The 22662-nt window shown below is 33.3% G+C and overlaps 1 protein-coding gene across 1 annotated transcript; it reads left to right on the top strand.

Annotated features, from left to right (window-relative positions):
* Positions 1 to 5274: 5274 nt before the first annotated feature.
* LOC134712447 (BRO1 domain-containing protein BROX-like) lies at positions 5275 to 21507 on the top strand. The gene is made up of 11 exons (XM_063573985.1): positions 5275 to 5450; positions 12561 to 12758; positions 13297 to 13392; positions 15631 to 15703; positions 17089 to 17197; positions 17969 to 18058; positions 18479 to 18564; positions 18869 to 18950; positions 19873 to 20023; positions 20235 to 20397; positions 21101 to 21507. The coding sequence occupies exons 1-11, from the start codon at positions 5350 to 5352 to the stop codon at positions 21209 to 21211; spliced, it is 1260 nt and encodes a 419-aa protein (XP_063430055.1). The 5' UTR covers positions 5275 to 5349; the 3' UTR covers positions 21212 to 21507.
* The last annotated feature ends 1155 nt before the right edge of the window (positions 21508 to 22662 follow it).

Genomic DNA, 22662 nt, shown 5'->3' with positions numbered 1-22662 from the left:
AGTCTCCTACTAAACGATCTCAAAACTTGTTTTAGCATTACTATTCATGACAGCGATGTTCATTTTGTTCAACCGCTAGCTTTATACAGAAAATCGCCAACAAATAATGTGTAAATTCGAGTAAAATCGTATCTGACAAAAACAGCATTGAAAACAAAATGGCTGACATGAGAAGAAAAATACAATATCGGATCCGATTCCGGTAGCGGATATGAGTAATTCCGGGTATGGGCGATCTATGAACTTTTTAAAAAATCAGACAGATGACAAATTACATCTTTGCATGGTAAATAAATATAAACAATCGAATTGAAAACCAAAAGATATATGCAAAAGAATGAAAAAAACAGAAAATATTTTGTACTGAAACTCAAAATTACTTTTTGACAAATTTCAATATCAAAATCCAATACAATGTGAGTCATTGTGACAGCTGGAAACAGTATATCTAACAATATATATGGTCCTGGTGACAGTATAAATTTTCTTTATCAGTAGTAAATTTTGGTAAAGCAAGTTAGATGCTTTTAAAGTGTAAACATATTACTGCAATTTCAATGGGTATTTTTTCTCAATTTTGATGGGTCAGTTAAAATAGCTGGAAGTTTCTTATTTTACACATATAGTGCAACTAGATTATATGATACCTGAATGTAAGCAAATCATATGATATGTATGTGGAGTCCTTTGGGGCAATCTACCCCTCCTGTTTGATAACTTTGAAACGGATGAGTTCCCACATCTCAACCATATACATTCATGTATGGGACTATATAACAAATCAAATGAAATATAGGTGAAGTCTCTAGGGTCACCCACCACCTCCTGCTTTAGAACTTGGAAACAGTCGAGATACTCACCCCTCATCCATATTTATTCATGTATTGGACAACATAACCAATCAAATGAAATACAGGGGGAGTCGCTGGGGTCACCCACCCCTCCTGTTTGGGAACTTTGAAACAGTTGAGATCCCCACCCCTAAACCATATATATTCATGTATGGGACAATATAATAAATCAAATGAAATATAGGGGTAGTCCCTGTGGGTCATCCCACCCCTCCTGTTTAAGAACTTGAAAATGGTCAAGATCTCCATCCCTAAACCATATATATGCATGTATGGGACAATATAACAAATCATATGAAATATAGGTGGAGTTTGTGGGGCCACTCTACCCCTTCCTGTTTGAGAATTTAAAAACGGTTGAGATCCCCACCCATAAACCATATAATCATGTATTGGACAATATAACAAATCAAATGAATTTTAGGGAGAGTCTCTAGGGTCACTGCACCCTCATATTTGAGAACTTGGAAACAGTGGAGATCCTCACCCTTAGCCAACTATACTCATGTATAGAACTAAATAACAAATCAAATAAAATATAGGGGGAGTCCCTGTGGTGGTCACCCCAGCCCTCCTGTTGTTTGAGAACATAGAAACAGTCGATATCCCCACCTTTAAATTAAACCATATAGTTTCATGTATGGGACAACATAACTAATAAAATGAAATATAGGGAGAGTCCTAAGGGTCACCCTACCCAATCCTGTTTGATAACTTGGAAACAGATGAGATCCCCCCCCCCTCAACCATATATATTCATGTATTGGACAATATAAAAAAAAATCAAATGAAATATAGGGGAAATCACTGGGGTCACCCCACCCCCTCCTGTTACTTGATAACGGTCGAGGTCCCCATCCCTAAACCATATATATTCATGTATGGGACAATATAAAAAATCAAATGAAACATAGGGGTAGTCCCTAGGGTCAACCACACCCTCTAGTGTGTGTTTTGAGTTTTGAGAACTTGTAAAAGATTAAGATAACAACTCCTAAACTATATTCATTCCTGTTTGTCATTTCATTGAATGACATACAAGGTCAATCTCATATGCCTCACATATGCATATCACTTTGCTAGACCTAACACCTGTCATTTTATTCCAAACTTAGACATCATGGACTTGGGGTGAAGGAGGGTGTCATTTACATTTACTATTGACAGGTCAGTCAGAACTCACCATTGATCCCTGTAGTAGTAAATATTTGTCTGATTTGTGTCTCATAACTTTTGGACTGTAGAACACAAACTCAGTTTTCTTTCCAGGGAAGCAAGTCCATTCATACTTTTACAAGCTCGTACTAAAGTCAAGTTGGACTACTAACAGGCAACTAGTACGAACAATTACGATCAACTGGAAGAACTGCAATCATTGCTAATTTGTACCACTGCTGACTCAAGACTCATGACCACGAAAAAAATATACTTGACCATATACGTTGCTATTAAAAACCTTGATAAAATATGAATTATTTGCCATAATGATTAATTCATTAAATGAACATAAATGTACAATTATATATGAATGTTCAATGTTTGTTCTTTTAAATCTTTAAAAAAAAATTGAAGCAACATGGCCACAGTTTTCAAAATTATATTTGCCTTGGTTATTGGTTAACTGCCCACAGTGCTTACAGCGCTTTGATTTGTCAATGACTGTTGTCTCTTTGACACATTCCACATTTCCATTCTCAATTTAAGATACCGTTAACGCTTCCTTCAAAGAAGGATTATTGAAAAAAAGGCCCAGGAGATAGAAAACGCTCTTTACATCATGAGCCTTGACGTGCATACTATTCCAGAGTTCGGAGCCGGATTCGTCTACAAAAGACTCATCAGTGACGCTTGAATCAAAAAAAATTTAAAAGTACAAATAAATTTACGAAGTTGAAGACCATTGACAATAGTGGAAAATCCCTAAATTTCACTTCTTCGTCTACCCATACCCCAAGCATGATGAAAACAACACGATAAGAACTGGATGGGTATGAACTCATTACTTATAAATATGGACCTCCAGACAAGAGAAAAGTCTTAGAAATATAGTTGTATATTTCTAGTGTTACCATGCAGTGGACATAAACAATACAAAAGTGAAAAAGATCCAAAAAACAGGTTTGTTTGGGCCAAAGCGGAGAATAGGAATGATCAGCTTTTGCTCTGCTGAAATTTCCCAAAGAATTTCCCTTAAGCCTCGGTCACACCTTACCGGATAGCTCGAACGGACGCCTAACGGATAACTTGTTTTCAATCCGTTCATGTCCGTTAGACGTCCGTTCTTATCCGTTAGGCGTCCGTCCATATCCGTTGCATGTCCGTTTTATCCGTTGACGTCCGTTCTGTCCGGTGGAAAAATTTGAGCATGTTCAAAACTTTGAACGGACGTCCAACGGATAAAATGTCCGTGGAACGTCCGTTAGGCGTCCGTTAGGCGTCCGTTTTGTACGGTACTCGTCCGTTTTGTATCCGTTACGTGTCCGTTATGCATCCGTTGGAGATCCGGTAGACCAATTCACCAACGGACGTCTACCGGACGCCTAACGGACGCCTACCGGATAAAACGGATGTGAAACGGACATTAACGGAAGGATAACGGAAAAAACGGATGCCTACCGGATGTAAAACGGACAAATGTCAATTTAAATTTCGCATGGTTTATTGCCTATAATTTTATAATAGTTTATTGCCTTTTATTGTCATATTATTTTGTTCATCCGTTTTATCCGTTACGCTTCCGTTAGGTGTCCGTTTTATCCGGTACTCGTCCGTTGGATGTACGTTCGACGTCCGTTCTGCCCGGATGTATCCGTTTCACGTACGTTCAATGTCCGTTAGGCATTCGTTACATGTCCGTTAGTACACCAACGGACTCCCAACGGGTAAAAATTTTGTCAACGGATAACTTTTTTTTATCCGTTAGGCGTCCGTTTGAGTTATCCAGTAAGGTGTGACCGAGGCTATAGGAATCTACTAAATGGAATATAGGCTTTGGGATCTGAAAAAAGAGACATAAACAATCCATCCAAGTTCGTAATTGAGGCATGTTGCAAATAGGTCTCCTCAGTCAAAATATGAGGCTTCTGTAAACAAAGTCTGATTGAGATTTGGGGAGGACAAAAGTTGGTCAGTCAAAAGTTCACCAAACCAAAGAGAAGAGTCCTGATGAATGGTTGGAACTGAAAATTCAAAAATTTTACGTAGCTGGTCACCAGTGCTGATGTAAATAAAATTATAGATATCAAATGTGGAGGCGATCAATATGAACAACGTTCACTTGAGAATTTAAAAAAAATAGCAATTGTGAAAATCAACGATCAGAAGCACTGTGAACTTTCAAAAAAGAAGATGGGAAAGCCTTGAAGGGCTATGGTATGTTCGCCTATGAAAATAAAGTTTCGAGAAGAAAATAGGTCTGACTTTTCCCAAGAGATGAGAAACTCCCAGGAGAGGAACAGTTTGAGGACTACATCGGTGTTGAGATGGAGTTTCTCGGGGGAGAACTCCTTGATCAGTGAGTCGTCCAGGTATGAATTATTCTTAATAGCCTGTAAATGATGATGAACTACGCCTACCCACAGGCCAAAAGGAAGAGCTCTGAATTGGTAAACCTTGTTGTTCCAAACAAACAAAGGAATATGTGGAATGATTCGGCAAGATAAGCAAAAAGCAAAATCCCCAAAATACTGAACTCCGAGGAAAATTCAAAACGGAAAGTCCATAATAAAATAGCAAATGCAAAAGCTCAAACACCTCAAACAAATGGATAACAAAAGGAACATGAAGTAGGCATCTGACAGAAACAGGGATGTTGTCTGTATATCAGGAAGAATTATAAAATTCGTCCATTGTTAAGTTACAAGATCTTTCAAGTTTTGCTTTATTCACTCTTATAGACGTTAAATAAGGTCATCAGTTGTATTCAATGATGAGTTTTTCCATCTTTTTCTTTAGTTTGTTCATTCATGTTATTTTCTTTTTAATATTTGAATTTTTGTGATTTTTTTATTTATTAAATTTTTTTTTCATCTTTTTTAATTTTTAATTTTGAAAATTTTAAAAAAATGTTCATGATTATGATTTTCTTTATTTTTTTTAAATTTAAATTTTTCAAACAAAATTGGGTTTTGTAACTTTTTTATATTTTGAAAATTTTGAAAATTTAAAAAAAAAATGTATTTTTATTTTATTTTATTTTATATTTTTTTTACGTAATTCTTAACTTTGAATGAAAATTTATAAAAATGTATTTTCTTTATTCTAATTTTTTTTTTAAATCTGATTTCTTTTTAATTGAATTTATATTTTTGAAATAAAATTGATTTTTTTTTTGTTGTTATTGATTTTTTATAATTGAATTGAAGGGTTTCTAAGCACTTTCTAAATGTGTAATGGAAGTCCGTTGTGGTCTGTATCGGTCAATGGGTTATTTATGGTTTTCAACACTTCCTGCTTACAGAGGGAGCCACAATAGCTCACAACTGTCAACAGAGAAATTATGTCGTATTGGTTCCATCGAAATCCTTTAAAAGCAACTTCAAACCTTACGTTTGAGTTAAGGGGTGTGTCGACTGATGAAAAAACAAGAAGAATATTTAAGTAAGGCGGCTGTTCTTACCAATATCATCGAGTGTCATCACATTTAGATATGTTTGAACAACTGACAGTAACAGTGACTCATAATCATTCACTATAATCATTTGTTTTCATGTAAACAATGTATCACTTTATAAATGTCGAGCGGTTGGACAGTTAATCCCTGTTACAAATGCTCATACCTACTCCAATTTCTTTCCCTTATACTGTAATACCAAAACCGAGAAAAGAAATGTCTGTGATACCAAAACCGAGAAAAGAAATGTTTTCAAATTCCAGGATATCCTTAATTTTTAATACTCCTCTTGAATCCATGACAAGTCGCCCCACTGGCAAGTCACCCCACACCTAATCGCCCCACTTTAAAAAAAAACACCCCAACCTGGATCACCAACTCGCCCCACTTTTTAAAAAATCGCCCCACTTGTGAAATGTGTTAAATCCCTTTAATATTACTCCTGAAAACTCGCCCCACTGAATGGAAAATGATAAAATCTAGATTAACATATTATTAACCAGGATAAATTTAGTAAAGCCAACTCGCCCCACTCATGGAAAAAGATGTTTTCCTGTTGTATATAACTTAAATTCTGTGAATATTACTCCTGCCAACTCGCCCCACTTATGGAAAACGATAATATCTAGATTTATATTATATTATTAACCAGGATCAAAGACGTATGTTAGTTATACGTCCTTGCCAGGATGAATGTAGTAATGCCAACTCGCCCCACTTATGGAAAAAATATGTTATTCCGTGAATATTACTCCTGCCAACTCGCCCCACTTAAAAGAAAACAATAATATCTAGATTTATATTATATTATTAACCAGGATGAATGTAGTAATGCCAGCTCGCCCCACTTATGGAAAAAGATGTTATCCCATAGTATATAAGTTAAATTCCTTGAATAGACGCCCCACTTATATTATAATATTATTCCTTTTTTTTAATATACATGTAGCAGTAAGAAGTGAGTATTCATATTCCGGTAACGTGAATGTCAACTAGCCCCACTTATGAATAGTACAAGTATGAATAGAGTTAAAGGCTACCAACTAGCCCCACTTGGGGCGAGTTTTAATTTTTAATTTTATATTAATCTAAATATTACCGTTTTCCAAGTGGGGCAAGTTGGCAGGAGTAATATTAAACATGATTTAACCAATTTCACATGTGGGGTGATTTTTTCAAAAGAGGGGCGAGTTGGTGATCCAGGTTGGGGCGGTTTTTTTAGCTCACCTGGCCCGAACGGCCAAGTGAGCTTTTCCCATCACTTTGCGTCCGGCGTCTGTCGTCCGTCGTCCGTCGTCGTTAACTTTTACAAAAATCTTCTCCTCTGAAACTACTGGGCCAAATCAAACCAAACTTGGCCACAATCATCATTGGGGTATCTAGTTCAAAAAATGTGTGGCGTGACCAGGTCAACCAACCAAGATGGCCGCCAGGGCTAAAAATAGAACATAGGGGTAAAATGCAGTTTTTGGCTTATAACTCAAAAACCAAAGCATTTAGAGCAAATCTGACATGGGGTAAATATGTTTATCAGGTCAAGATCTATCTGCCCTGAAATTTTCAGATGAATCGGTCAATCGGTTGTTGGGTTGCTGCCCCTGAATTGGTAATTTTAAGGAAATTTTGGGCTAAAAATAGAACATAGGGGTAAAATGCAGTTTTTGGCTTATAACTCAAAAACCAAAGCATTTAGAGCAAATCTGACACGGGGTAAATATGTTTATCAGGTCAAGATCTATCTGCCCTGAAATTTTCAGATGAATCGGTCAATCGGTTGTTGGGTTGCTGCCCCTGAATTGGTAATTTTAAGGAAATTTTGCTGTTTTTGGTTTTTATCTTGAATATTATTAAAGATAGAGATAAACTGTAAACAGCAATAATGTTCAGCAAAGTAAGATCTACAAATAAGTCAACATGACCAAAATGGTCAGTTGCCCCGTTTAGGAGTTATTGCCCTTTATAGTAAATTTTTAACCATTTTCGTAAATTAAAGTAATCTTTTACAAAAATCTTCTCCTCTGAAACTACTGGGCCAAGTTAATCCAAACTTGGCCACAATCATCTTTGGGGTATCTAGTTTTAAAAATGTGTGGCGTGACCTGGTCAACCAACCAAGATGGCCGCCACGGCTAAAAATAGTACATAGGGGTAAAATGCAGTTTTTGGCTTATAACTCAAAAACCAAAACCTTTTGAGGACATTTGACAGAGATAAAAATGTTTATCAGGTCAAGATCTATCTGCCCTGAAATTTTCAGATGAATCAGTCAATTGGTTGTTGGGTTGCTGCTCCTGAATTGGTAATTTTAAGGAAATTTTGCTGTTTTTGGTTTTTATCTTGAATATTATTATAGATAGAGATAAACTGTAAACAGCAATAATGTTCAGCAAAGTATTATCTACAAATAAGTCAACATGACCGAAATGGTCAGATGACCCGTTTAGGAGTTATTGCCCTTTATAGTCAATTTTTAACCATTTTTTCTTAAATATTAGTTATCTTTACAAAAATCTTCTCCTCTGAAACTACTGGGCCAAATTAATCCAAACTTGGCAACAATCATCTTTGGGGTATCTAGTTTAAAAAATGTGTGGCGTGACCAGGTCAACCAACCAAGATGGCCACAAAGGCTAAAAATAGAACATAGGGGTAAAATGCAGTTTTTGGCTTATAACTCAAAACCAAAGCATTTAGAGCAATCTGACTTGGGGTGAATTTGTTTATCAGATCAATATCTATCTGCCCTGCAATTGGAAGCTGAATCTGACAACCTGTTGTTGGGTTGCTGCCCGTGAATCGGTAATTTTAAGGAAATTTTGCTGTTTTTGGTTATTATCTTGAATATTATTATAGATAAAGATAAACTGTAAACAGCAATAATGTTCAGCAAAGTAGGATCTATAAATAAGTCAACATGACCGAAATGGTCAATTAACCCCTAAGGAGTTATTGTTCTTTATAGTCAATTTTTAACAATTTTCATAAAATTTGTAAATTTTTAATTAACATTTCCAATGATACTACTGGGCCAATTTCATTATAGATAGAGATAATTGTAAGCAGCAAGACTGTTTAGTAAAGTAAGATTTAAAAACACATCACCATCAACAAAACACAATTTTGTCATGAATTCATCTGCTTCCTTTGTTTAATATTCACATGTACCAAGGTGAGCGACACAGGCTCTTTAGAGCCTCTAGTTTTAAAGTGGGGCGATTAGGTGTGGGGCTACTTGCCAGTGGGGCGACTTGTCCTGCTTCCCTCCTCTTCTGTCAAGTTCTGAGCCTAAGCTTAGGACTCAGAAAAATATATGTCATCTACATCGTACAACAATCCATCAGCACATTGATGACTTTACATCAGGTTCAGGTTTCCAACGAATCCAACTTTTAGGTAGCGACCCCGAGATATTTTATTTGCGTCACTAAAATGAATTGATGCAAAAAAGTAGAATGGGACAAAATATGCAGAGAAGTGAAAAACTTACAAGATGAATACTTTTCTCTGAAAATAACAAACAACACCACAGCAGAAAAGTGGCTATTGATCAAAATACAAAATACAACAAATAACAGACTAAAATATTTCATCTAAAATATGGAAACAAAATATTCCTTGGCTAACTCACGAAATAAAGAGACTATCCTACCGTAGTCTAACGTCGGTCATCTTGTTAGTTCTTTATGTATTTGTGTTTGTACTTAACACATGGGAAAACTCTGCATTGACATCACTACGCTAATACCAGCGTTCAAAATTAGTGCAGAATACTCTGATTCTTCTCAGTCATTGTCAGTGTTTCCCCTAGAAATGCTTTTAAGGATGGTGGGATTGGCTGAATGGATGGTGGGCATGAATTTTGATGTATAGAGTAATAAAGAATTTCAAGATTTGAAGGATGGGGACCTAAATTAATGCATGGGGGTACCACCATGCATAAACCCTTTAGGGAAAACACTGTCTTCTAAATAAAAAAACATGTCTAAAGATATGTTTTCATTGTTATTCAAAAGTGTAAAAACACCATTTTTCTAATGGCCATTTCAAACCAGACTTTTGTTAGCTTAAAACATTTCAGACTTCACAAAATCCCACTTCCGGCCTCCATTGCTTTGGGTACATTCCATTCAGCCTCATCAATCTTATTGGCACACAAAAAAAGGTCAAGCAAATCATATTTTTATGGATTTCAAAATGACAAGCACCTTACGTCTTACGCGATTTTCACGTGAAAAAAACTCATTCAAAATGAAAGGAAAACTAAATAAAAAAACGATGTTCATGCCATAATTTTTTTCAGGAAGATAGAGTAGATTAAAAAAAAACCGATTTACATTTATTTATCATGGATTTTTTTTTTTTTTTTTAATATAAAAAGATCAATATTCTAACCATCTTGTCTGTAGGTAAATATTCATACAAAATTCTATTGATGTCAAATGACACGGCTAAAATGAGGTTTCCTGTTGAATAAACCCCATATTATTGCAAACTATTTCAAAGCAATATCACACAAACAAATGATATAATTGCCTTAGACTGAAAAAATCCCCTAATTGACAATAGCTCAATTTGATTGAGTAGAACGATCCAATGCATCACATGGTTTGGGATTCTTTGGAATTTGAATGTAAATAAACAGTGTTAGCAGCAGTATGGAACAACGTCATACATTGAGTGACTGAGACACAATTATGAGTAACTTAGCTAGACAATACAGGGTAATAAAAAATCAAAGCTAAGTCTACAAAAAAATAAGAAAAAAACTTACCAACATAGCAGGATACTAAGAAAAACTAAAAGAGACAGAATATGTAAGAAAATAAAGTCAACAAAAAACAGAAAATAAATCAGATTATATAAATAAAAAGCACAGATTCTTTAAACACCAAGTGCAACAAAAGCTAAGAACATCATATTGGAACTATATGGAAAATATTATAAATATAGACAGTAAGCTGAAAGATAGTAAACCCAGCAAATTTTGGTCTTCATAATACAATGTAAATCAGAAAATTTTAAACATAGGAAAAGGTAAATGGTATGACAAAAACAACCCCTCAAGATCAGTCTGAGACATTAAACAATCAGTTTCATTTCGGCATTCACCAGAAATAAACCTTTAACCCTTACCATGCATGCGTTGACCGTCATATGACAGGCATACCCTAAAAACCGTTATTTGGCTACAATGGCGTTCCATACTTTTAGAAGTCCACTTTATGATACTTGTGTTAAAATTTATGCATGTTCAGTCAATCTGAGGCTATCCATATTCATGTTTCTCATGTATAAGTTGCATTTTGAGCGCAAATACGGACTTGGAAAATTGAAATCAGCTGAAACTCGGTTTTCTGGAGGTGTGGGCTTCACATCTGTGTCTTACACAGGAAGTTCAGAGGCATAAAACTTGCAAAAATAGTGCAAACCCACGGCCATTTAACTATTGATCGTTATTATTATTGAAATATGCATAGGAAACGACTACTTTAGGTTTCAGGTCTATTTAAAGTCAAATATCAGAAAAAATCATGAAATCCTGTAATTTTGGTCCAAATGACCTTCTGTAGACTGCTGAACCAAATTCAAATTCCCCCCACGTAAAAACTGTTGGGTTGAATTTGTTAACTAAGGTCCACTCTACATGCCGACTACAGCTGGATACCTTTACCAGCATCCCTGGGTCTTCTGGGTCAAGAGAAAGGACGAAAAATCGACAAAATTTACACTTTTTGCACCTGATGACCAACTGTGGGGCAAATTCACGCCCACCCACCACGGCCGCCTCACCCTCGACTACCCCACCCTGTGATCACCTTTATTAGATTAAATGGAATCAATTTGCTACAGCAACAAGACTAAGCTCATTTGCATAAAATTTGCATATTTTTGACATTAGACATTTTCTGAAAACAATTTAGCATGGTAAGGGTTAAAACTATCACACACATTTGTGAACTAAAATCTTTAAGATAAGCAACAGACAAATCTGAACTGAATCAAATTAATATAACACAAGAATTAAGGAACATCTATATAACTATAAACCCTAAACCTTCATGTATCTAAAGCGATTGGTCCAGACAAATTATCACCTCATATTTTAAATCAAGCATCATAAAATCTCACATTTAATAACTCCCCAGTAAATACAGACACAGTACCATACAACTGGAGAAAGGCATGATTACACCAGTATTCTTAAAATCTAAACCTTCAAATTATAGGCCTATCTCCCTAACCTGTATTCTTAGTAAATCATTATAAGAACGCATTATTGTATCATCCAGTGTTTGCCCCAGGACCAAAAATATCAGAATGGGTAGAGGCATGATTATTTCACAGATCTAAAAAAAAAAAAGGGGTAGTTGACAGTCCTACATCAAATAGCTGTCCTGTCCAGTCAGGCATTCCTCAAGGCTCTGTTTGGGCCCATGGTCTCTTAATTTTAATAAATTACATACCAGACAACCTCAAAAGTAATAATTTTCTTTTTACAGATGACACTATTGTGTATTTAACAATATCATCACTTACTGACTGTCACACCCTTCAGGCTTCAATCAGACTTACATAAATTGTAACAATGGGAGCAAGAATATCTAATGTCATTTGACCCAGACAAATGTGAAATCATCCACATAACAAGAAAGCATAAATGACAAAGCTAAATATCTTGGTGTTACCATCACTAACAATCTGATATGGAATTCATATATAGATAACATCACAAATAAAGCAAATGTATTTCTTTAATAACTTTCCAAATTAAAGAGTGATATGTTAAAGCTTACAGTATCCCTTGAGTAAAAGAAAGAATTTGATATGTATTACATGTAATAAGTTATAATCCTTGAGATTTCTAAAAACTCAAATCTGCTGGTGTTTAAAATGGAATAAGATAGGCATTACGAGTAAGTTCCATTATATAAGGAAAATTAAAAAGTAGAATGTACATTATGGATAATTTGTGTGGTGAGTAATTTTTTTAATTTTTTTTTCAGAATAGAACATTATTTTTTTATTTAGAAAATTAGTCAATTCAAATACAGCTATATGTATTATATATACAATAATTGTACTTTTGACTTTTGTAGTGAATTAAGACAAACCAGGAACAAATTACTAGAGCTTCTCCCTGATCCAAACCATGATAAAAGTTCTATTGAGAAAGCTACAACAGATTACTTCTCTCTACTGTTGGGACTTATACAACCCTTTGATGAGGGGGAAAATAAACTAAGAAAAGCTTTAAAATTCAAATGGACGAACAGTCTTCTTGGAAATGTTACTCAGTAAGTGGAATTTATTTTATATTTTTTGGTACAGAATAATACATGTACACAGACCTTTACTATCTACATTTTATGTAAATACTTACAAAAAAATGTATATCATTAGTACAATATATATTCATGTATGCAAATTGCATATTTACTGTAAGAAGAATCTGACAATTTGACAAACTTTTGCAGTTACTTTGGTAAACATTCAAAATGATTGAAAAACATATGTCAGCCATGTCAGCTGGAGAGCTTCAAACACACTAAAGGAAATTCCTAACTGTTTTGTTTTTGCTTAATTTTTTTTTGCTGAAATATGTTTATGCTTGGAATTGATCCTTTATATTTGAATTAGAAATTGTCTTATTTTACTGGTTTGTTACTAAACTGTAAGAGGTCTTAGATGTTCATTGTCAACTTTGTTAGTTGAAATCAGAACACTGTCAAAAGTTCCAGATGTCAATTGTAAACTTTATCATCTGTTTATACAAGTAGTAGTCTTAGAATGTCTCAGCAAGTTATAACCTTAATTTTTTAATTATTTTTTCAGAGAACAGTGGGACACCGCGTTTGAGGCTGCACATATGGCCATAAACGTTGCTTTGTGGTATACAAAACATGCTGCTAAATTAGCTGCAAAAGAAACGTAAGTTTTTATACAACTTTGCAGATGAAATCTTTATTATTTTACATATGTTTTTTATACGACCGCAAATTTTGAAAAAAATTTCGTCGTATATTGCTATCACGTTGGCGTCGTCGTCGTCGTCCGAATACTTTTAGTTTTCGCACTCTTACTTTAGTAAAAGTGAATAGAAATCTATGAAATTTTAACACAAGGTTTATGACCATAAAAGGAAGGCTGGTATTGATTTTGGGAGTTTTGGTCCCAACATTTTAGGAATTAGGGGCCAAAAAGGGCCCAAATAAGCATTTTCTTGGTTTTCGCACTATAACTTTAGTTTAAGTTAATAGAAATCTATGAAATTTTGACACAAGGTTTATGACCACAAAAGAAAGGTTGGGATTGATTTTGGGAGTTTTGGTTTCAACAGTTTAGGAATTAGGGGCCAAAAAAGGGCCCAAATAAGCATTATTCTTGGTTTTCGCACAATAACTTTAGTTAAAGTAAATAGAAATCAATGAAATTTAAACACAATGTTTATGATCACAAAAGGAAGGTTGGTATTGATTTTGGGAGTTTCGGTCCCAACAGTTTAGGAATTAGGGGCCAAAAAGGGACCCAAATAAGCATTTTTCTTGGTTTTCGCACCATAGCGTTAGTATAAGTAAATAGAAATCTATGAAATTTAAACACAAGGTTTATGACTATTAAAGGAAGGTTGGTATTGATTTTGGGAGTTTTGGTCCCAACAGTAAAGGAAAAAGGGGCCCAAAGGGTCCAAAATTAAATTTTGTTTGATTTCATCAAAATTGAATAATTGGGGTTCTTTAATATGCCGAATCTAACTGTGTATGTAGATTCTTAATTTTTGGTCCCGTTTTCAAATTGGTCTACATTAAGGTCCAAAGGGTCCAAAATTAAACTTAGTTTGATTTTAACAAAAATTGAAACCTTTGGGTTCTTTGATATGCTGAATCTAAAAATGTACTTAGATTTTTGATTATTGGCCCAGTTTTCAAGTTGGCCCAAATCGAGGTCCAAAATTAAACATTGTTTGATTTCATCAAAAATTGAATAATTGGGGTTCTTTGATATGCCAAATCTTACTGTGTATGTAGATTCTTAATTTTTGGTCCAGTTTTAAAATTGGTCTAAATTAAAGTGCAAAGGGTCCAAAATTAAACTAAGTTTGATTTTAACAAAAATTAAATTCTTGGGCCTCTTTGATATGCTGAATCTAAACATGTACTTAGATTTTTGATTATGGGCCCAGTTTTCAAGTTGGTCCAAATCAGGATCTAAAATTATTATATTAAGTATTGTGCAATAGCAAGTCTTTTCAATTGCACAGTATTGTGCAATGGCAAGAAATATCTAATTTCACAATATTGTGAAATAGCAATTTTTTTTTTAATTAAGAGTTATCTTTCTTTGTCCAGTATAGTAAGCAAGAAATATCTGCAAGAATTTTTTTTAATTGGAGTTATCTTTCTTTGTCCAGAATCAACTTAAATCTTTGTTATATACAATATACAATGTATATTCACTTTTTACTACCAACTGATAAATTTAAATAATCTTTACTATTCAGTGATAACAAGCAGTTTTTTTTACATCTTAATATTTTATGATGTATTTAAATGAGTAGTAATTGTTGCAAACTCCATTAGAATATTTTAATTGAAATTAGTTTTGGAATAAGGGAAAGGGGGATGTGATTAAAAAATTGGGTTCAATTTTTCTCATTTGAAATTTCATAAATAAAAAGAAAATTTCTTCAAACATTTTTTTGAGAGGATTAATATTCAACAGCATAGTGAATTGCTCTAAGAGAAAACAAAAATTTTAAGTTCATTTGAATACATTCATTCTGTGTCAGAAACCTATGCTGTGTCAACTATTTAATCACAATCCAAATTTAGAGCGGAATCCAGCTTGAATGTTGTGTCCATACTTGCCCCAACCGTTCAGGGTTCAACCTCTGCGGTCGTATAAAGCTACGCCCTGCGGAGCATCTGGTTGCCCTTTGCAATCAATTTATTATAAAGGAAGTATATATATGAATCACCCTATCAGTAAGTCTGTCTGGCCATGAACCTTGTAATTAGAGCAACTTAAAAACTAAACACACAGATGAATATTGATGACACTTTACAACATTGCTATATAAATGTCCTTTAAAACATCCTATATCTAAGTTCTGTCTTATGATTTTCATTAGTTTCTAATGACATGTTATTGTTCAACTTTCTTTTTTAGACCAGACATGGAAGAAGCTAAAGAAGTGCATACTTGTCTACGTGTAGCTGCTGGTATATTTACATATGCCAAGGTACGATTTTTTTTTTTTTTATGTATCTGAGCAAACGGTTTTAAATGATATACTAAATACATATATTAGTACAAGGTCCCAACTAAATTTTGATTACCAGTACTTAAATCATTATTACCATTGATTCTGACTTGACAGTATCTGTTCACAAGGTTAAATATTATAATCCCCAAGACCCTTCAAATTTATCTTTTTATCTATGTGAAATATGTTGAATGAAACTAATTTTGTACTGCAGAAAAAAACCTGTCAAGAAAATGATGTTGCCCTCAAGAAGGTATATGTTGTGCTGGAAAAAAGAAAATATTCATTTTTCTTCAGGGACACAGAATCTGAGGGAATAGTACAAGTTTCCCAATATTGCTGATATACTATTTTGCAACTATAGAAAATTTAAAAGAAACACTTAAAATTCCAATGAAAAATGTAACAATTTCAGTTTTCTAGACTAAATGTGTGAAATATTGTAACTGGACGGGGGTGTCCCAAAAGTAACCATATTTATATAAGATTAACACACTGGTTACTATATTCTTGGTTAATTATAATAAAGAACTGTCAAATCTGGTGTCGAGTTACAAACTAAGTAATACTGGTAGCATAGCTGGCAAAACGGTTAATACTATGGCAGCACAGCAGCCAAAAACAGTCAAGGCACTGGTCTAAATATGGTAGCTCAGAAACTCATTATAACATTGACTTACTAATTACATATACAACAGATTACAAGATTAAATAAGCTGTACAATTTATAATATACAAAATATCCATACTATTACAAGCATAAATCACATAAACCCACAGGAGCACTTAATAAAATATACAGATATCCCCCTTTTTGTTCAAATGTTCAGAAATTTGAGCTAACTGCTGTAGAAAACCACAGCCAAGTTATGAAAGAAAGACTATATGAGAGCTTAGTTTGGACATTTTTATAGCAATTCAAAATAATAACAGCTCCTTCGGCATGGAAATGACTATAATATACCTATACAATCTGACAGATTTAATTTGTCACAACATCATTAAAGTGGAGTTAAAATCTTAAAGGATTGTAAGTATGTTGTATTTTATCACCTTGCACTTTCACATTTTCCTGAACAAATTGTTCAATATTTTGACCAGTTGAACAATTTGGATTAATAAGACAAATTGCAATTTAGTCAAAATTTTGAATGAGTTGCAATTGGTGGAGAGCAACACCAACAGTCAATTCACTGTAATTTAAACCATTAATAGATGAAAAGATATTAGATGGCATATGTTATTTAAGTTCAAATTCAGGATATGGTACAATGTCATTTCAATAATATGAAATGGAACACTGATTTTTGTTTGTAGAACTAGTTAAACTAGTACATGTATGTATTGTAAATTGTTTTCAGGATGAGTTAGTTGGTAAACTTGCTGGGAACAGTACTGATAACGCTGTGGACACCGAAGGTCGTGTTATGGAAGCCTATATAAACCAGTGTACTGCTGAAGCACAGGAGGGTAAGTACATATCGTTACGACACAGAATTTTCCATTCAGGATTCTCAGGGTTACTTGTGTGAGCTTCTGGTGAAGGAAGTTATTCTGTGGATTCCATTATTTTCCCGCATTGAGGAAAACTTGCATTTTTGTGGATATCTAATTTAGTGGTTTTGACAAAGTCTGTATACAAATTGTAATGCGTTGAACATTTAAAGTCCTGTACCCATGAAATCAGCTTAAATTGGTATCCAACAAATATTAATGAATCCACAGTACTGGTAAAAAAAATCATTATAGAAGTTCATATGTTTTATTATATCCCCGCTTTAAAAAAGGGGGGTATACTGTTTTACCTCTGTCTGTCCTTCCGTCAGTCAGTCCGTCCTTCCCTTGAATATTTTTCATCGCATTTTTCTCAGGAACTACAAAACAAGGATTTCTGAAATTTGGTTTCAGGGTTTATCTAAGTCAGCTATACAGTGTGATGCGTTTTCAGATTGATCACTTGACAACTTCCTGTTTACCGAACACTTGCATATTTTTACGCTATTAATATTATCCACTAGCAACTGGGGTATCATCAGTGAGCAGTAGCTTGCAGTTTCACTTGTTATTTACTGCTTCAGTAATATTCATTTTAACAATCTATACAAATGGTGGATTTGTAATCTCTTAATTTTACATCACATATGTATAAAAAGGCATTAAACAAACTGAAATCTAATTGAGATCGATAGAGATGCTAATGTAAATTTGATGAAGTGTATATTTATTTATTTTTCATTTTAGTAACAATAGCAAGGGCTATAGAACTAAAACACCAGGCAAGTTTAGTAGCTGCTCTGGCATTTGAGACAGCACAGTTGTACCAAAGAGCAGGTAGAGTAGAAGTTTATTATGAGATTATTCTAAATTATATGAAGTTTTCAGATAGATATGACAGATCTGTCAAAAACACACTTCCTGCTTTCAAATGTTTAGTGGGATATTTGTAGCATGAAAACATCTATTCGATGTCAAATGTTTAGAAACTTGGCATTAATCATGTGCAGTATCGCCTCTACTAATGAACCTCATTTTATACTGAATTGAACAAAAATAAGTCCCAACAAGTCATTGATATAGTAAGCATACCATGCATTTAGCCATTGACAATACAAGAAGAAATAGGGTTGAAATGTGCTATTAAACCAGATGGGCTAAGTAAATGATGATGATATCATTCAAACAGGATTTCAAAGATGTTCAGTTATAGAGTTCCTGTTTATGATTTTACTTTTACTGAATCATTTATTTCAGATGATGCTCTGAACAGTTTAGACGACAAAATTGTGGGAAAGTGGAGAAAATATTTTCAACTAAAATCAGCCTTTTATACCTCTACTGTAAGTTATTTTTTGTGAACTTAGAGCAAAGAATAGAACCGTTCACAATTACTTAAAAGTATCTAAAAATATTCTCATAAAATCAGTAAAAATTGTGCATGGCTCTTAGAGTTATAGAAAGCCTGTTTATAAAATAGTTTTTGTTGATAAGTGTCATTGAAAATTAAATGTGTCAAAATGGGATAAAAACCTTGTGTCAGTTTTGTGTAAAGTTTATACTGATCTCTTGATTTAATAGCTGTTAAAATGACACATCATACTATCTTAATTTTGTATAGATAGATAATTTTTCTAAATATTTCAGGCTTACAGTTATAATGGTGAAGCACTATTAGCTGAAGATAAATGTGGGGAGGCAATAAGAGGTCTACAAGAGGGAGTGAAATGTAGGTATAGGTTGAAAAACTGACAGAACTCACAAACTCATATCCCTTTCCCATATTGATATACATTGTATATATGACAAAATCCATGTTATGGTATTTACTTTAAAAATAAGTGAGATAAACAAAATAAAAATTAGGTGTACAAGGCTATAGATACTCAAGATTATGTGAAAGTTTTATTGTACCCTGCACAACGCTGTAAAAATTTCAGGTGCCCAGTCTTGTAAGCACTGTTGTGTGCATAATTTTTGCCAGATTTAATACTTACAAATTCATGTAACAGATGTTGTGATGTTATTGATTTTTCCACGAATTTTGTGAAATAGCGTGTTTAATTTAGATGCATTATTATCTGCCCTTGTTAGTGTATTATATGCTCTAAACGAAAAATTTAGAAAACTTCAAATGAAAATTATTAGCTGTATAATCACTTTAAGGACTTCATTAATGTTCTTTGACCTGTGAAGCTCTAAAAAAATCTTAACATTTAAGTTGAAAAAAGTTACATGAAATCAAGCCAATAGAATAGATTGTTAGGTAAATATTGTTCTGATTTTTCTTTTGAAATGAACAAATTTTGCATGACAGCTTTTGTGGTGATTGTTAATGTCAATTATATAGGTACAGTTTTTTAACATGAACAGTAGAAGTGAAGGTTGTCTGAAAAAAATACACAGTTTAAACAAAAAATATTAAAACAAGAAGAATGAGAGATATTTGAGGGCAAGAAATTGGGGATGAGAACTTACAGATTAACTTGACGTGAAATAAATGAATGAAAAAAGTAGTATAATTTCTATTTGCATTTTCTGTATAAAGAAATTTATATCATCAAACTGGCAATATTGATAGATTCTTAGGCTTGTGTTTTTTTTCCAGAATTTTAAATATGATCAATATATTTATTTCCATTACATTTCAGTATATGACAAAGCAGAACAATTATGTAAGGAGTACGCATCAGCAAAAGGGCTAGGAACATTTGCCAGGCCTTTAAATCACATATTCTTTAGAAAGTTTGGACCAATCTTAAAGAGAACCTTAGAAAAATGTGAGAGAGAAAATGGCATGATGTAAGTTTAAACTAAGCTTTCTGTACTTCAAATAGCCAATAAAATAACTTTGATATGGATTTTAGTCACAGTTAGTGTTTGAACAGAATTTGAAAAATGAGAAAATAGGGGGGCCAAAAACAGGCCTTATCTTATCTTGTCCTTTGGATATTCCTGTCTTCATAGAAGTTATTCATGAGACTGAAATAAGTATATTTACATATATTTTCAGATACCATCACAAAGTACCATATGATCCACCTCAGTTAGAATTGAAAGCCACCTATGGTTTAGTGTCACCTGAGGCATTCAAAAGCATTGCTCTTAGTCCTCTATGGACAAAAGATGTATATGAAAAAATGGATGCTAAGATGGCTCCCAAGGAAGAAAATGAGGTTAGTACATGAATCACACAACTCTTATAAGTATAATAGTTTCTGAGATGACAAAAAGCTGATTGATATCTGATTGTCAATACTTAATGATTATATTTCTTGGCACAGTTATGGTATAAAGTTATGTTATTTGGTCTCACAATACACAATGAGTCAACTAACCATTTTCATTCTGAACATGTAAAATTCCATTTATATAATATCTTATTCTTTTATATTATTTTATTCTCAAACCATCATGACCCTGCTAATTGACTTGGTTATAGATATATGGTTACCTGATCTCTCATAATGAGGGCTGTGTATAACTAGGCAACTACATATTGTCAGAAAGAGGCTGGTAAATCTTATACATACTGTAATTAATCATTTCCCTTTCTGTTCTGTGAACAACTAGTGGTAGAATGCCCCTGTTCATACTGTGAACAAGTTATGTTAGTATAAACCTTTCTGTGCTGTGAACAAGGGATTTTAGGATGCCTTTTTATATACTGCAAATAAATGATAGTTGTATGCACTGTGAACAAGTGCTGTAATAATACACCTATCTATACTGTGAATAAATTGTGTTAGGATGCACCTTTCTATGCTGTGAAAAGTAATGTTAGACGCTCCTATCTATATTTTAACAAGTGGCTTTAGGATGCACCTTTCTTTACCTTTTTCAGATGGATATACAAAGCATTTTTCTTCTTTTTTTCAGAAAAAGGCAGATAAAGAAAAGGACAAAAAGGAATTGCCACCAGTGAAGGAGAAAGAAACCCCAATGTCTGACAAAGATCCTGGAACATTTAGTGGATGTTCGATATCATAAAACATTTTATTGTTCAATCAGTTGTTATAGTCTTATGAAATCTACATGTTAAATAAGCAAAATTTTATATGCCTGTATGCCCTAGAATTTACAATCTAGAGTAGATTATTTAATATTGAACAAATATATATATCTTTAAATTAATCATTCTTATAAGAGTTACTGTTATGACATTAAAGGTGTGGCTATCCTATTGCATTAATTGGAAGTACTCTTAAATTGTCCTTAATACTGAATTAAAAAGTTTCTCAAGTATTATATATCTCAAAAATTAATTATAATGACGGTTGATAAGATTAGGCCGGGAAATATTGTATGTGGAAGAAAGGGCCAAGACCTTTGCTTCACTAAAGAAGGAAATATATTAAAGATCTTATTACCTTTAGCAGAAGAAAGCACAATTATTATATCAACTATGAACCAGTCTTAATAATTATTGCAAAGGAGATATTGGCAAGCAACTATTTTATGAACCCGTCTTAATAATTAGGCCATGTTTTTTTAATTTGTTGGTTTACAGATTTTCTCCATGAAAAAGTCGGGTCGGTCGGTCGGGATTTTTTTTTTTTTTAAATCGTTCAATACAGAAAAATCTCTAGAGATTATGCAAAATAAATATATATTTCACCTTTCTAATAATAGGTTTCTTATGCTATTTTGTCATCATCTCTTAAATTTTAGTTGAAATATTATTGCTCAGCTGTCATAAACATTGCACAACATCCATGTCTAATAATTTCTTGAAAAAAGGGGGATGCACGGACTAAGACGAAATTAAATCGTCATTTCACTAACAAAAATAACAGATTCCGTTAGCTCTTAATCAATTCCAGAAAAATTTGTGAATAATGATCTTCAAGCACGAAAAATGATAAAGAAAAAGTTTTAAAAACGTCATTCGAAAATAAGTTTCAACACACATGTCCAAATCGTAATAGACTCGTCCACTGGAAAAACGAGAATATCGGATTAATCTGTTCCCGTTTTTTTCTTATCCAAATGGACGATATATTTTTTTATTATCTAGGAAACAAGAAAATTTCCAATGATTTGTTAATATTCAGTAATTTAACTTGATGTCTTGAACTTCCACCTGTCCACATTTGGACAAGTCTATTTCTGTGAAATGATGCTTCTTACGGACTGCTGACAAATAAGAGAAACGAACTTGTTATGTATTTGGTTTTAGCGCAGGTTTCGTTCCGCAAAATAATTTGAAACGACATTTCAAGGTCAGTTAACATTGACTTATCTATTTTTATAAGGTAAACTGGAAGTTGTATTTTTTCACAACAGAAAGTATTATCAATTATGTTGGTGATTAATGCATTTCATTTCATAAAAAAAATTATATTTTAATTATTTTTCAGGGATAATGCATTTGTTAGGGTCGGCAGGAATAAAAAAGCTTGAAAAGTCAATTTTATTTTTATTCTGGAAATCGGCAAAAT

This window comes from Mytilus trossulus, chromosome 3 (assembly GCF_036588685.1).
Source record: "Mytilus trossulus isolate FHL-02 chromosome 3, PNRI_Mtr1.1.1.hap1, whole genome shotgun sequence".
Lineage (NCBI taxonomy): Eukaryota > Metazoa > Mollusca > Bivalvia > Mytilida > Mytilidae > Mytilus > Mytilus trossulus.
This window is presented reverse-complemented; position numbering and strand designations above follow the sequence as displayed.

Coding starts and splice junctions, on each gene's coding strand:
- LOC134712447 (XM_063573985.1), top strand. CDS start 5,350: ATGTCGTATTGGTTCCATCGAAATCCTTTAAAAGCAACTTCAAACCTT. Junction 13,393..15,630: donor AAATTAGCTGCAAAAGAAAC/GTAAGTTTTTAT, acceptor TTTCTTTTTTAG/ACCAGACATGGAAGAAGCTA. Junction 15,704..17,088: donor GTATATTTACATATGCCAAG/GTACGATTTTTT, acceptor AATTGTTTTCAG/GATGAGTTAGTTGGTAAACT.